The 14,337-nt window shown below is 30.8% G+C and overlaps 1 protein-coding gene and 1 long non-coding RNA gene across 3 annotated transcripts; one reads left to right on the top strand and one right to left on the bottom strand.

The window, feature by feature from the left end:
* Positions 1-5,793: 5,793 nt before the first annotated feature.
* Positions 5,794-11,541, top strand: LOC100806419 (lysine-specific demethylase JMJ25). 2 transcript variants are annotated; one of them, XM_041011261.1, is made up of 14 exons: positions 5,794-5,831; positions 5,989-6,097; positions 6,767-7,257; positions 7,372-7,484; positions 7,582-7,681; positions 7,793-7,925; positions 7,997-8,060; positions 8,146-8,842; positions 9,232-9,561; positions 10,123-10,533; positions 10,615-10,687; positions 10,766-10,851; positions 10,942-11,061; positions 11,165-11,541. In XM_041011261.1, the coding sequence occupies exons 3-14, from the start codon at positions 6,826-6,828 to the stop codon at positions 11,234-11,236; spliced, it is 2,631 nt and encodes an 876-aa protein (XP_040867195.1). In that variant the 5' UTR covers positions 5,794-5,831; positions 5,989-6,097; positions 6,767-6,825; the 3' UTR covers positions 11,237-11,541. The 2 variants fall into 2 exon arrangements, with proteins under 2 accessions (XP_040867195.1, XP_014625274.1); XM_014769788.3 differs by lacking the exons at positions 5,794-5,831; positions 5,989-6,097; positions 6,767-7,257; positions 7,372-7,484 and having other exon boundaries at positions 7,797-7,925.
* Positions 8,973-14,336, bottom strand: LOC121173852 (uncharacterized). The gene is made up of 2 exons (XR_005889389.1): positions 14,200-14,336; positions 8,973-9,463 (listed from the first exon to the last, which is right to left on the bottom strand). It is a non-coding gene; the product is annotated as an uncharacterized lncRNA (long non-coding RNA).
* Position 14,337: the final 1 nt, after the last annotated feature.

Below are 14,337 nucleotides of genomic sequence, written 5' to 3' on the forward strand. Positions count from 1 at the left end.
TTTTTTAATTTTATTTATTTATTTTTTAAAAATTATGTTTATTTCGTTCTCTATTCTTTATAAGTAATAATAAATTACACAAATACTCTTGGAGGTTTTATGAAATTCCATAAAATCTCTATTTTTTCTACTTTTTTTATTAGTTCTTTAAATTGTTTAAAAATATATTACATTGGCTTCTTATATCAGTTACAATAATCTATTTAAATGCGGACCAAAATGTGCTAAATTTTGAAACTAGGGACAAAAATGGAATTAAGCATTTTCTAAATAATTATTCTTTTTTATGTAAAAATAATATATTCTCCTGACACAGACAAAATGCGCAAAGTTTTGAAAGTAGGAGAAAAATTGCACTTAAGTTTTTTCTAAACAATATATTTCCTTACCACAACATTCACAAAATTATGTAAGTTTGAAGTCAAAATGCACCTCAAAAAAAACTTGAGAGGTATAATTGTGAAAATTTAAAAGTTAGGAAGTAAAAAATATAATTAATCCCTTTTAATTTTGGAAACCAATTTGGCACACCTTTATAATTTTAAGGATTAAATTGATTTATATTTTACAATTTCACGAACTAATTTTCTATTTTATTTATTTGAGGGTCCGATTTAATCATCCATTATAATTTCAAGAATTAAATTGGTAATTAAATTTTTTTAATTATCTCTTTTATTGACATACTGATATTTTCTTTGTCTTTTTTTAATTATTATGTTAATACATTTACGACTCCTTTATTAATATTTACTAACTGTGCTAAGTCTTTTTTTATTTCTTATAGTAAGTACAAATATTAAGTGATTCTTTATACATTTTTAATGTATTAAATAAATATATTTGTGTTATAATAGGGATTATTTATCATTTTATTAACTAAAGGGATCAATTTAATTGATCATTATAATTTCAAAAAGATTAAATTTATCATTCACTCTTTTTGTATTTATTTATTTATTTCATTCAGATGATATTTTCTTTCTCTTCCTTTAGTTATTTTGCTTATACATTTATCACTCATCTATCAATATCTAATAACTATGACATATTTTTTACATTTTTCCTATAATATATACAAATATTAAATGATTCTTGGATTTTTTTAATGTATAAATAAATATACTTTTGTAATAACATCATTTTGTCATTTTATAAATTTTAGGAACTATCGATCATTATAATTTCAAAGACTAATAATAGTGAAATGTTTTTTTTAAAAATATAATGAAGTGTTTGGATAATATACTTCATGTCTTAGATTTAATCTTCATTGTCACATTTGCTTATGTTTCTTTAATTATTTTGTTGATAAGTTTATAACTCCTTTATTAATATTTAATAACTATTGCTAGTGTTTTTTTAATCTTTCCCATAGTAAATACAAATATTAAATTAATTTGAATTATTTAAGGTTAAAATATATTTTTTGTTATTGTAAATATATCAAAGTTTGTTTTTTGTCTCAACAAATTTTTATGTTTCTTGTTCCAATCATTTTATGATATTTTTTGGCCCGAAATTGGATTTGGAATTTGGATAGATACTAAACTATGTGACATTTAAAAAAAATATTCAAATTCTAAGAGTTAAAAATTGTCACAAATAACTAGGAAAAAAAAATAAAAATGATTATTGACGGTTAAAAACCATCACAAATTATTGATTTTTTTAAAAAAAAAATGCATGAACCCAAGTCTTCCTAGACCTCAAAACAACGACAATGACTATCACAAAAGAATCCACACACTCAAAGATCCCACCTACCAAATCCACAAATCCAAATTCAAATCGAAACCCTTTACTCCCCACCACCCTACCTGCAACAACAACAATAGTTTGGACCTCTTTTTCCACCATCACAAACCCACCCACCATCGCAAACAAATAGATCTGAACAAGAACAAGAATCAAGAACACGAACAGATCTCGGAGAAGAAGTCGAGGAGGTAGATGAAGGAGGCAATGATGGACAAAATGACAACGACCTCTTCCTCTTGTTCGCGCTTCTTAGCCTCAACCTTTTTGTCACGACGCTAAGGGAGTCAATGCTACTGCTGGAAGTGCTACTTAGGGCCAAATTTGGGGTGCGGTGGGGGCTTGTCGTCGAAAGAGGCGTCATCATCAGCAAAGACAAGGGAAAAGTTGTTATTGGCAGAGGTAGGGAAGGGTCTAAGAAAGAGTAAGAGAAAGAGGAAGGGAAAGAAAAGAGAGAAAATAGAACTAATACATGTCTTGCTTTTAGCAGACAAACATATACTACATATGTTCATAATCACTCAACCTTTCTTCTGAACCAAAAAATAACACATTATAATTTTATAGGAACGAAAAACATACAAATTTTTTTGCAGAGAAGAAAATGAACTTTGATATATTTACAAGGATGAAAAACAAATTTTAGTCATTATTTCATGATTCAAATAAATATATTTTTGTTATAGGCACTATTTTCTTTTTCATTTTTTCATTTTATTAATTTTAGGATCCAAATTGTCTCCATAAAAAAAGGAATAAAATTTTGGACAAATAGTCATTTTCGTCCTTGAAAATGTGTTGTGTGGACTAATCCGTACATGAAATATGAAAAAACAAAATTTAGTCCCTCAAAAGTGTAAAAAGTGAGACAAATTTGTCTCACCGTTAAATTTCGTCCGTTAATGTTAGGAAACTTGCCTACATGGTAGACATGGATGAAAAGGTCACAAAATTGATGCTCACGTGGATATATGGACTAAAGTTATTGACAAGTACGTCCCTGATATAACAATTTATTGGCATTTTCATCCTTTAATTATATAACTTATTGACAAATATATCCACGAAATATATAAACCTAATTAGTTGACACGAGTAACAACATACATGCACCAACAACACATTATACTTATAAGTTTTTGATTTTGTTATTGCAAATATTTATTATAATGCATTACAATTATAATTATATTTATAATGACAACTTATCATAGAGCACTTAAGACTCATAAGGAGGCAAGGCGGGAGTAAATGGTCACTAATAGAGCGGGAAAACTACAAAGCATTGTAGTTCTAGCTGCTAGAGCTCTCATGTTTGTTTTATTCTACTTGTCAATTATCTATTTAAGATTTGACAAACTGATTTTTATTTGAAAATCTACCCATCTTGTCTCCTCTTGAGTTTTGATTCCTCTATAATAAGTTGACATTATAAATTTAATTATAACTAGCATTGAAACCTGTGCCATACACAAATTAAAAAGTAGATAAATGAATAATAAATTGAATAAAATAAATAAATTAATTGAAAAAGTTGTCCAACCAACATGTGGCGGTGGCTAGAAAGTTTTAATAATACTATTGATTATAATACATTATAATAAATATTTGTAACAATAAAATTAGAAACTTCAAAGTCTAATGTGTTGTTGATGCATGTATCTTGTTATTGATATCAACTAATTGAGTTTATGTATTATGTATTTTGTGGATATATTTGTTAGTAAGTAGTATAATTAAAGGATGAAAATATTACTAAATTATTAAATTTAGGAACATATTTGTCAGTAATTTTAGTTCATATGTTCATGTGAATATCAATTTTGTGACATTTTCATCCCTATGTGTCACGTAGGTGAGTTTCCCAATGTTAATGGATGAAAGTTAGCAGTGGGACGAATTTGTGTCACTTTTTACACTTTCGGGGACTAAATTTTATTTTTTCATCTTTCAGGAACAGATTTGTTAGCACTAAGGGTGTTCGTTGTGCGATTTTAACTTAAAATTAGTCTAAACCAAACAAAGAAAAATTAAGTGCGGTGCGGTTTGGTTTGGTTTAGAGTATTTATGAAATTCAAACTAAACCAAACCAATCTTTTATGGTTTGGTTTGATTCGATTTTTGTTGTTTGAAAATTCTACTAGTGAATATTAAAAAATGTTTAAAAAGTTTGTTATAGTTAGAGAAAACTTGAATAATAACTAGTTCAAGTTGCAAGACTAAACCTAAAAAAAAGAAGTAAAATAAAGACATGAGACACACATGGGAGAGAGACGCCGCAGCAAATGCTTAGAGTCCCGTGCCAGTGAAAGCCTTGTTGCAAACGCAAAGAGGACTACATGGAGAGTGATTTTAGGCGTTAGTTTTAGGGTTTAGTTTTAGGCGTTATAGGAAAGAGTGAGAAACTGAGTGTTAAGTGTTAAGTTTAGCATTTTAGTCTTTGTGTATGTTGTATGTAAGTGTCTTTTTTCACAAAAGCTTAAACTTAAACTACATGTCATATATGTATATTAGTCCTAGGATAATTAAACTAATGAGTACAGTTTAATTTGGTATGGTTCGAATTTCGCATTTCAAACCAAAAATCAAAACAAATCGCTCATTATGTGAAAAACAAAAATCAAACCAAACCAAACCAATGTCCTTTAGTTTTTCTGCGGTTTGTATTTTTTGAATTGATTTTCGATTTTACATTTAATTTGGTTTGATTTTGAACACAGCTAAGCACTACGCACTTTCAGGAACACAAATGGCTATTTTTCTTAATTTTTTTTACTAATGATCAATATAATTCTAGGAATTAAATTGATAATTCACTTTTTTTAATTATTTATTTATTGACACACTGATATTTTCTTGCTCTTTCTTCACTGATTCAAATGATACATTTATCACTTCTTTATTAATATGTAAGAACTATGGTCAATGTTTTATTTTAAATCTTTCGTATGATTAATACAAATATTAAATGATTCTTGGATTTTTTTAATGTATCAAATAAATACTACACTATTAAGAATATATTTTAAATTAAAAAAATATTGAAAAAGTTACAGAAATTGGTAAAATTTAAAAAAAATAAATTTAACTATGAAAATAAATCCTATCGATTATTTTTTTAAAAAAATATTAAAAGAATAATTGTCTAATTTAACATACTTATATCTTAAAGGAAAATTTACCACTTAGTTCCTAATTTGTGCATCCAAAATTATTATTTTTCATTGATTCCTCATTTAAAGATTCACTAAAAATTAATAAAAAAATAAAACTATATTTGCACATAAAAAGGGAATAAAACTACAAATACATCTTATTTAACATTTAAAGATAATTATAAAGAAAAGAATCTGTAAAAAAATTATTATTCTCCATTTTTTTTATTTAATATTTCTCTATATTTAACATCATGTAATTATAATTTACTGAAAATATTCTTTATAGTAAAAAATAATCAAGAGATAACAATCTTAATTAATATGTACCAATGTTATGTTTTTTATTTATTTATCAAGGAACACATGTATCGCTTAACTCACCGGGTCAGAGAACAATTCACTCTATGCGTGACTTTCGTTATCTCAAAAAAAAATTGGCAAAAAGAAAATACAAATTATTTTATTAAATAGATCATTTCTCATGTATAAAAATTATATATTTTTACATTATTTTTTTATAAAAATTACTCATCATTAATAAAATTAATAAATAGTTCACTCTAATAAAAAAATCTCAATTAATATTGTAGTAAATACTAGTAATGATAATGTAATTGACCAGAGATATGCATAATCCATGAGTTATAAATCGAGATCCTTAATTGGAAAAAGAAAATCTAGTGGGAAGTTAATTTCCACATTTAATAGGGCAGACCAGTTTCCCACATTCAGAGATGGAAACACTTGTCTTCTCGAGAACGCGAACGAATTTGTGATCCACGTGCCTCAATCTTAGTGGTTAAAATAATCAGCATCGGCCCAACAACACAACGCAGCAGCAGTATATGTCTTGTGATGCAGGCAAAGGCATCTTTTCATAGCTGACTCTTTTCTGTTTCAACTTAACTGTGCTTTGTGAGTTATGTATTTTTCTCTGCTAATGCTAATCATATCAATGATTGTTACCCTTTTTATACCCGCTGACTCTGATCGTCATCACAATCTCTTTAATCTTTTTTTATTTTTTATCATTCATTCGGATTTTTATTCTTTTCTCAAATTTCGCATTCAGATATCGTGCCACATTTATTCCGTTTCTCATTTCTGAACACCACATAGACACATCACACATTTGATGAGCTATCTATCAATTTTCCAGCTTCAACAACTTTCGTGATCAGGTTCGTTTCGTTCATTTGTGTTTTTATGTTTCGTGTATGAATGAATTTTGAAATTCTGCCCTCTCTCTCTTTATTTTGATTTCTGTGCCATTCACGATAATTCCCAAGTTCTTTTCGTTATTCTTCATTTCGTTTTGTTTTCCTACGCATGCAATTGGAATTCTGTTTTGTTTCATGTTTTCGGAGTAACCGATGTTGTTGGGTTGACTCGGGTCAACTCAGTCAGGTTGACTTTAAACATTCACTGGAGAAAGGTTTTTTCCCCCCCTTCTGAAAGCGTATATTCAGTTCTTTCTGAAATTCATAACGGGATAGATTTTATTGAATTTGTTGCCTTATTGTTTTCGTGACTGGTTATCGATTTTGACATATCTAAAGAAACTGCTTTCCTTACCGATGATTCATCATTGCCACCGGATTATATTGTGGTTTTACAGAAAGATGCTTGAGTGTGGCTGTGTATCTTTGATTCTCAGTTTCCTATGCTGTGCTTATGAATGTGGTAGTAAACTTGTTCTGGCTCTATGTATAGGTATAGGAATTGATGTTCTATACTGGCAATAGGTTTTGCTCAGACTCTATAAAAGATTGGCATGGTGCTTAAATGAATGGTAATCTGTGTTGAGTTTTTTGGAATTATTTGAGTGTATTTCCATGTTCATTCTGCAGTAAAAATGGAGGTTGCAGTCCCCAGACAACAACAGTAAAAAAATCAGCACAATGAGGATATGATAGAGTTCTCAAGATACTCAAAACATTCGGGAACTGTCCAGAGGAAAGCTGACAAAATCCCTGAGTATGGTCACAAGAAACAAGAACTAAAAGGGGAAGAAACTATGAGATGTTTAAAGAAAATTAATGCAGTAAGATTGGAAGCTAGGGTTACACAAGGAGAACAAATAAATCAGCTTGCTAAGGACAAGATCTTAAAATGCTCGAAAGATTTTGGAACTACAAAGACGAAAAAGGTTGAAGAAATTTATAAGTGTGATAATACAAAATCGAAGTCATGCAAGAAAGGACATGAGACACAGAAGCTTACTGTCTCAAACAAGAAAAGGAAATTTGAAGATGATCTCTTGAATGACGATTTTGAAGATGAAGAAATGCTCATTCTTTTAAAGTCAAGGACCAGGAGAAGAAGAATGAATAATGTTATGGTGAGTGGTGACCATTTTTTTCTCTGCATATTTCTTGCACTGATCTTTCAGATTTTTTTAATAGGTGGAATATTTTATCATATTTCAATGATGCTTATCTAATTGTCTGAACAGGATGTTGGACAAAATCCCCGAAAATGTCATCAATGCATGAAAAAGGAGAGAACATTTTTTGTGCCTTGTACTAAATGCCCAAAAATGTACTGTATGCGATGTGTCAATAAATAGTATGTCACTTTACATCTAATGAATCAATTCTGCTTGTTTGTGTAGTTTATGAATTGTCATTACAAAATAGAGCTGTTTGTGAAATTTTGCACACAGTTACCCTGATATGTCAGTAGAAGAAATTGCTTCAAGTTGTCCATTTTGCCGGAAAAATTGCAATTGCAATGCTTGCTTGTGTTCAAAAGGAATGATTAAGGTTTGATTTGTTCTCATGCCTACCCCTAAATAAATTTCTGTAATGAAACAAAAATGTCATATATTAGAATTATATCTGCTCTATAAACCTCAAATTCTTTTTATATTTTAGACAGCTAACAGGGATATCAGCGATTATGAAAAAGCTCAGTATCTGCAATATATGATTAAATTACTCCTACCGTTTTTTGAACAAATTTGTCATGAACAAAGTCAAGAGGAGCAGATTGAAGCTAAATTACTAGGTTTAAATCTCCATCTTTAAGTTTTTCATTATTACATTGAATGAATTACCAACAATAAACTCTTCTGTCAGGAAAATCTTCTTTTGAGATTGAGATACACCAAAGTCTTTGTGGCGATGGTGAACGTGTCTATTGGTAAGCATCCTCTTACTTGAGATACTATCATGATTCTTTACATGTGCTGTAATATCTTTGTTTTAAATTTTTGGTCTTGGAGCAGTGACCATTGTGCTACTTCAATTATTGACCTTCATAGAAGCTGCCCCAACTGTTCCTATGAACTCTGCCTTAGTTGTTGCCAAGAAATACGTGATGGAAGCATTACACCCCGGGCTGAGCTGAAGTTCCCATATGTAAATAGGGGCTATGATTATATGCATGGTGGGGACCCTCTACCTGTGCCTTGTGATTTAGAGACATCAGAAGGTCATATTGAGCCGTCTACTGTGTGGAAGGCTAAGAGTGATGGAAGCATTAGTTGTGCGCCAAAGGAGTTGGGGGGTTGCGGTAGTGCTGTATTGGAGCTGAGATGCATCTTCCCAGATGGGTGGATATCTGACTTGGAAACCAAAGCTTGCAATATGCTGAAATTATGGGAAATTAAACACACCACTCTTCAGCAAAAAGCAGCAAGTTCAAGCTACACCTTTTTGAGAAAGGAAGCTATTAAAGAAGGCATAAATGACAATAACATATACTGTCCAGACTCAAGTAGCACTAAAAATGAAGGGCTGTTGCTTTTCCAAAAGCATTGGGCTAATGGTGAACCAATTATAGTTCGTGATGTCCTTAAACAGGGAACAGGACTGAGCTGGGAGCCAATGGTAATGTGGCGAGCATTATGTGAAAATATGGTTTCAGAAATCAGTTCAAAAATGTCAGAAGTGAAAGCCATTGATTGCCTAGCTAATTGTGAGGTTTGGTCTCACTGTCCCATTTGGTCTAATTAGAGCATTATGTCTCTAAATTTATAGTGTTTAACTTTTTCCAAATCCCTCATCTGTTGTGGATTGGCTGTGATCTCTAATTTTTTTAAGAATGCGGAAGTAATGCTTTAATACCTACTTTTCTCATTATAAGAAAGATAACTAACTTTTAGTACAGTATGTATAAAGCATGTCATATTGACTACACTACTGTAATACACCACATCCATTGCCATCATGCCTTATTCTTTGTTCTTTAGATTCCTCATCTTCTGGAGCTACAACTTCCATCTTCCAAAATCCAAGTGTAACATTTTTAGGTTGTATCTCTGGCAACATACTAGAATTATATAAACATTCACCCTTCTAAACCTATGCAGGTAGAAATTGATACTCACACATTCTTTAAAGGTTATACAGAGGGAAGAACATACAGAGATCTCTGGCCAGAGATGCTCAAGCTAAAAGACTGGCCCCCCTCCGATAAATTTGAAGATCTTTTGCCCCGCCATTGTGATGAGTTTATTCGCTCCTTGCCATTTCAAGAGTACAGCGATCCTCGGACTGGAATTCTCAATCTTGCTGTGAAGTTGCCAGCCCACGTCCTGAAACCTGACATGGGTCCAAAAACATATATTGCATATGGGATTAAAGAAGAGCTTGGTAGAGGAGACTCTGTAACAAAGCTTCATTGTGATATGTCAGATGCGGTAAGCATCAATCTTCGTTAGGCTGTAATTTCATTGCTTAAGAAGTGGTCGGCCAATTCTCTTTCATTTGAATATTTTACACACATACACATGGGCATACTCAATCTTCTTTTATGAGAACTCACATTTTGGTTTCCCATTTTGCAATTGGATTGGAAACTTAGTTTCAATAATCTTTCTATTTGCTTGTTTGTAGATGACGACCATTTCTTAAGGTGTAGAAATTTTTGCTTTATATGCTATTTTACTTTCCCTAGTCTAAAGGGATATTTTCATATGGTTTGAATTTTAGTTTTTTAATGTGTAACTATATTGTAAGGTGGCATAATATAAGAAATTGGTAAAGAGTTAAGAGAATAGGATGACCTTTCTGTTACTCTAATTTGAATGAGATGGCCTGGAATGTGAAAATATATTATTCTTAAAAAGAATAAATAAGTGTGCACGTGATGTGCATTTGAGGTGTATATGTGCTTTTTGGTTTAGAAACTTTTTAATATCATGTGTTTCAAATGGAAGTATATTGGCTTCTTCTAATTTCTTGTTTGGTAATTGTTATAGGTGAATATTTTGACCCATACAGCTGAGGTGATATTAACTGATGAGCAGCACTTTACTATATCAAAGTTGAAAGAAGCACACAGGGCACAAAATGAGAGAGAACAGTGTGCCCAAGAGAGGGTTGCTGACCACCTGGAGGATCGACCTTACAAAGACAACAAAGAACATATAGAAAATAAGGAAGTTCTTGAAGCCAAAAGCATGAAGAAACAACCTATTGAAATTGATGGAAACATCTTTCCAAATAATGTGCTTGAGAGGTACACTTCTCCTGCTACAGAGAATGAATCAATGGAAACTGGTAGTGCCCTATGGGATATCTTTCAGAGAGAGGATTCTGAAAAGTTAGAAACATATCTTAGAAAACACTCAAAAGAATTTAGACATACTTACTGTTCTCCAGTTGAACAGGTATTAAAATATTAATAATTTTCATTTCTTCTTTCCTTACTTTTTATGCCAAATGCTCAAATAAAATTCTTTGTTTATTAGGTTGTACATCCAATTCATGACCAATGTTTTTATTTGACATGGGAACATAAGAAGAAGCTGAAGGAGGAGCTTGGTTAGTACATGGAAATTGAATAGAATTGCTTGCTCTGTGTCTGTAATTAGTTATTTTTTTGCCAATCTTGACTTTTAGGTGTAGAGCCATGGACTTTTGAACAGAAACTTGGGGAGGCAGTATTTATTCCTGCTGGATGTCCACATCAAGTCAGGAATCTCAAGGTAAAATATCTCTTGACACATTCAATTAACTTCATCAAATCATTTGATTGTTTCTGTTCCTCTAATCACCATAACCCCAAAACCTTGCAGTCATGCACAAAAGTTGCTGTAGACTTTGTGTCCCCAGAAAATATCCATGAGTGTCTGCGTTTAACTAAAGAGTTCCGCCAGCTTCCCAAGAACCACAAGGCTAGAGAAGATAAGCTGGAGGTGATTTGCTTCTAAATTATATTTCCTTCTGCCTCTTTATGATGTCAGCTTCAAAATAAGTAACAGGATTATATGGTGACGTGTTTTATCCTTGACGGAACAGATAAAGAAGATGATAGTTTATGCCGTTGATCAAGCTGTCAAAGACTTAAAAGATTTACTGAAGTGTTCTTGATTGGCTTGCAGAAAGCTCATTTTGCCGTGGTTGATGATACACTAGATTTCTGTGAATATAAACAGTGTCCAGATAGAAAATTGTGAAGTCTGAATGTTTATTGTAGGATTAGAGTCCGGATAGAAAATTGTGAAGTAGGAATCTTTATTGGAAGATCAGAGGCACTCATAATTGAGTGTTTTCCATTTTGGTATTAACATAGTGATTTAATTGTTAATACTTACATTTTAGACAACAGTTTCAGAAAGTTCTGTAAACAGATAACGGCCACAAGAATTAATGAAAATATTGTATTCATGGCCAAAGAAAATACAAAGACTGACATTTTTTTCCTTGGAAAGATACAAGACTGAAGATACAGCTTATGAAAGAGATTGAGACCGTGCATTTGAATATAGAAATAAGTAGTAATCTGATCTGCAAATCGACTGCTTTCCGTGTTAAACCATTTATTTTGCAACCTTGGTGGTTATAATTGGGTATTTTGAAACCTCCTTTAATTATGATAAAAAATGGCCTAAATACCAAAAAGGATCCACTGGGAATGTAGGCATACTAGTGCTGGTTTAGGCCAACATCCAAATAATAAATAAATGGCTTAAATGCAATTTTGGTTAATCAATCTTAAATGTGAGTGAAAATTATTGGCTATTCTTGTCCTAAATGTGAGTGAAAATCAATCTTATCGTTCAGGTTTAGATGAAATACCCAGAGGATAATGTTATCAAATTATCATAGCTGCTTCCAATTTGTTATGAAGTTTGCGAAATGTAGTAGTGTTGCTATGATTTGCACAGGATGAGGTATAGAACAAATCACCTCAAGCTTATCTTCTCTGGCCTTGTGTTTCTTGGGAAGTTGGCGGAACTCATTAGTTAAACGCAGACACTCATGAATATTTTCTGGGAACGTAAAGTCTAAAGCAACTTTTGTGCATGACTGCAAGGTTTGACATATGGTGATTAAAGCAACAGAAGCAATAAAACGATTTGAGAAAATTAATTGTATGTGTTAGTTTTATGTTGAGATTCCTGACGATGTGGGCAACCAGGAATAAATACATTACATGTTTCTACACCTAAAAGTCAAGATTCGCATAAATAACTAATTACAGGCGCCGAGCAAGCTATTGTATGCAATTTCTATGTACTAACTACTAATCAAACTAAGGTCGAAGAATGTGCTTACCTGAAAGGCCCCTTAATCGATATATATTTTTATTGAAAAAATTTAAGTGATTTAGGTTTCGAGAATTCATTAAGGTTAATACATGTCTAAGGCTTAACCTTTGTTGGTCCTTTGTCCATAATAAAAATCTTAATCTAACATTGAGGTGAACGTTAAATTCATTGCTTGCAATCTTGATCTAAATTCATTAAAAAAAAAAGAGAAAAACTTATTATTTATTTTGTGGTTAAGGTTTCTCAACATGAAAAGTTGTAAATATAAGCTATTTAAGCACTAGGTAAGAGTTAAACCCATCAATGATTCATTCATATCATAAACTCAAATACTCCAAACAATTATCATTATAATTAAAATGATATAATATTAAATTCTATATTCAACACAAAAAAAAACTAAAATTAATCTAAGAGTTATGTAATACTAATTAAAAAAAAACCTTCAATCCCACTTGAATAAAATTAATTTATTAGAGACAAAAAATATTATAACAAAATAACAATCCTAATCAAAATAAAAATACACACAAAAACAATAATAGGTCAATATACAATCTTAAACTGCTCACTAATAACAAAAAATCATAAGACTTGAATAATCCATATCACTTAAATGTTTTTTAAAGCTCCAACGATTAAGCTTTTATTGGATTTGCCAACATGTAAAAAATGACATAAAGGACAAATAGTTTCTCCAACACAATAATTTAAGAGAGTGAGAAAAAAAATTGTACCAAAATATAGATAATAAAACAAGGAATGTTCACATAAAGTTTTAGCCCCACATTCAAAGAGTATATAATTTCAAATCTCATATATCTAAGCTTTGAGAATAGAAGTGGTTCATTTGTTTGTGTTTTGACGATTTCATTTAAAAAAAGTAGTCCTTAAATAAATGAACCTGAGTTACTCTCAAATTAATTATTATAAAATATTACATGGAATGTTTTTTTTTTCTTTTAAAAAAATACAAAAAAAAATCTAAAAATGATATTTAAAATAATTTTGGTCTAATAACCATCCAAAAATCCAAGATAATCATACGTGTTTGCATGTGCTAAGCTCGCACGTGAACATCAAACAAGATCAAAACCAAAAGTTATTGAGACAAAAGTGATTTAATTCTTGGCTTGAAAATGAAATCATAATTAATTATAGATACCACCTTACCTTAAAATGGATCAACATGGTGGGAGGAAGATTAATTGGATGTCAAATTGAAACCCAAATACCTAGTTAAAAAAATCCAAATCAAATCTTTCTTTGATTTGGTAAAAGATCATGTAATAATTCTCTCAAAATAGGTTGTCATTTGTTGCAATTTTTTAGGATAGGGTGTATAGTGATTGTTAGGGGAAGCCTTAAGTTAATTTTGTAAAAAATATGAAAATGGTAGAGGAAAAACAAATCAAAGAAGTGTTCTTGGATCTAAAAAAATTCAACATGGTGTTTTTCATGCATTGTGATAAAACTTGCTTTTCCATTATGATTGAGGTTAGATGGTAAGAAATATAACTATCAACCAATTTTGTGATCAATGTATAAAATAGTAGGGTTTTGGGATCTCAAATAAATAAAGGTTCGTTCTTAGTTTGATGGGTTCAAATTGATCATAAGATGTTATGTAAGAATTAGATATAATATGTGCATCAATCAAGACTTTTATATCAAATGATATTTTTTTTTGCAAAAAGAATGTTGGATCTTAGGACATAGTGACACATGATTTGTGTTCATATCACATAAATTTAATCAAATAAGATTTAAGAATGTATGTACCTGGAAGAATTCTTAGTCTATGTCTGCAGCTTGATCAAACATTGAAAGGAATCTTGATTCATGCTTGCAATCTTGATCTAAACCCATAAAGAAAACAATGAGAGAAAAATAGTTTTTGTCCAGTGGTGGCTAGGGTTT

The sequence above is a fragment of the Glycine max genome, chromosome 17, assembly GCF_000004515.6.
Source record: "Glycine max cultivar Williams 82 chromosome 17, Glycine_max_v4.0, whole genome shotgun sequence".
NCBI classification, from domain to species: domain Eukaryota; kingdom Viridiplantae; phylum Streptophyta; class Magnoliopsida; order Fabales; family Fabaceae; genus Glycine; species Glycine max.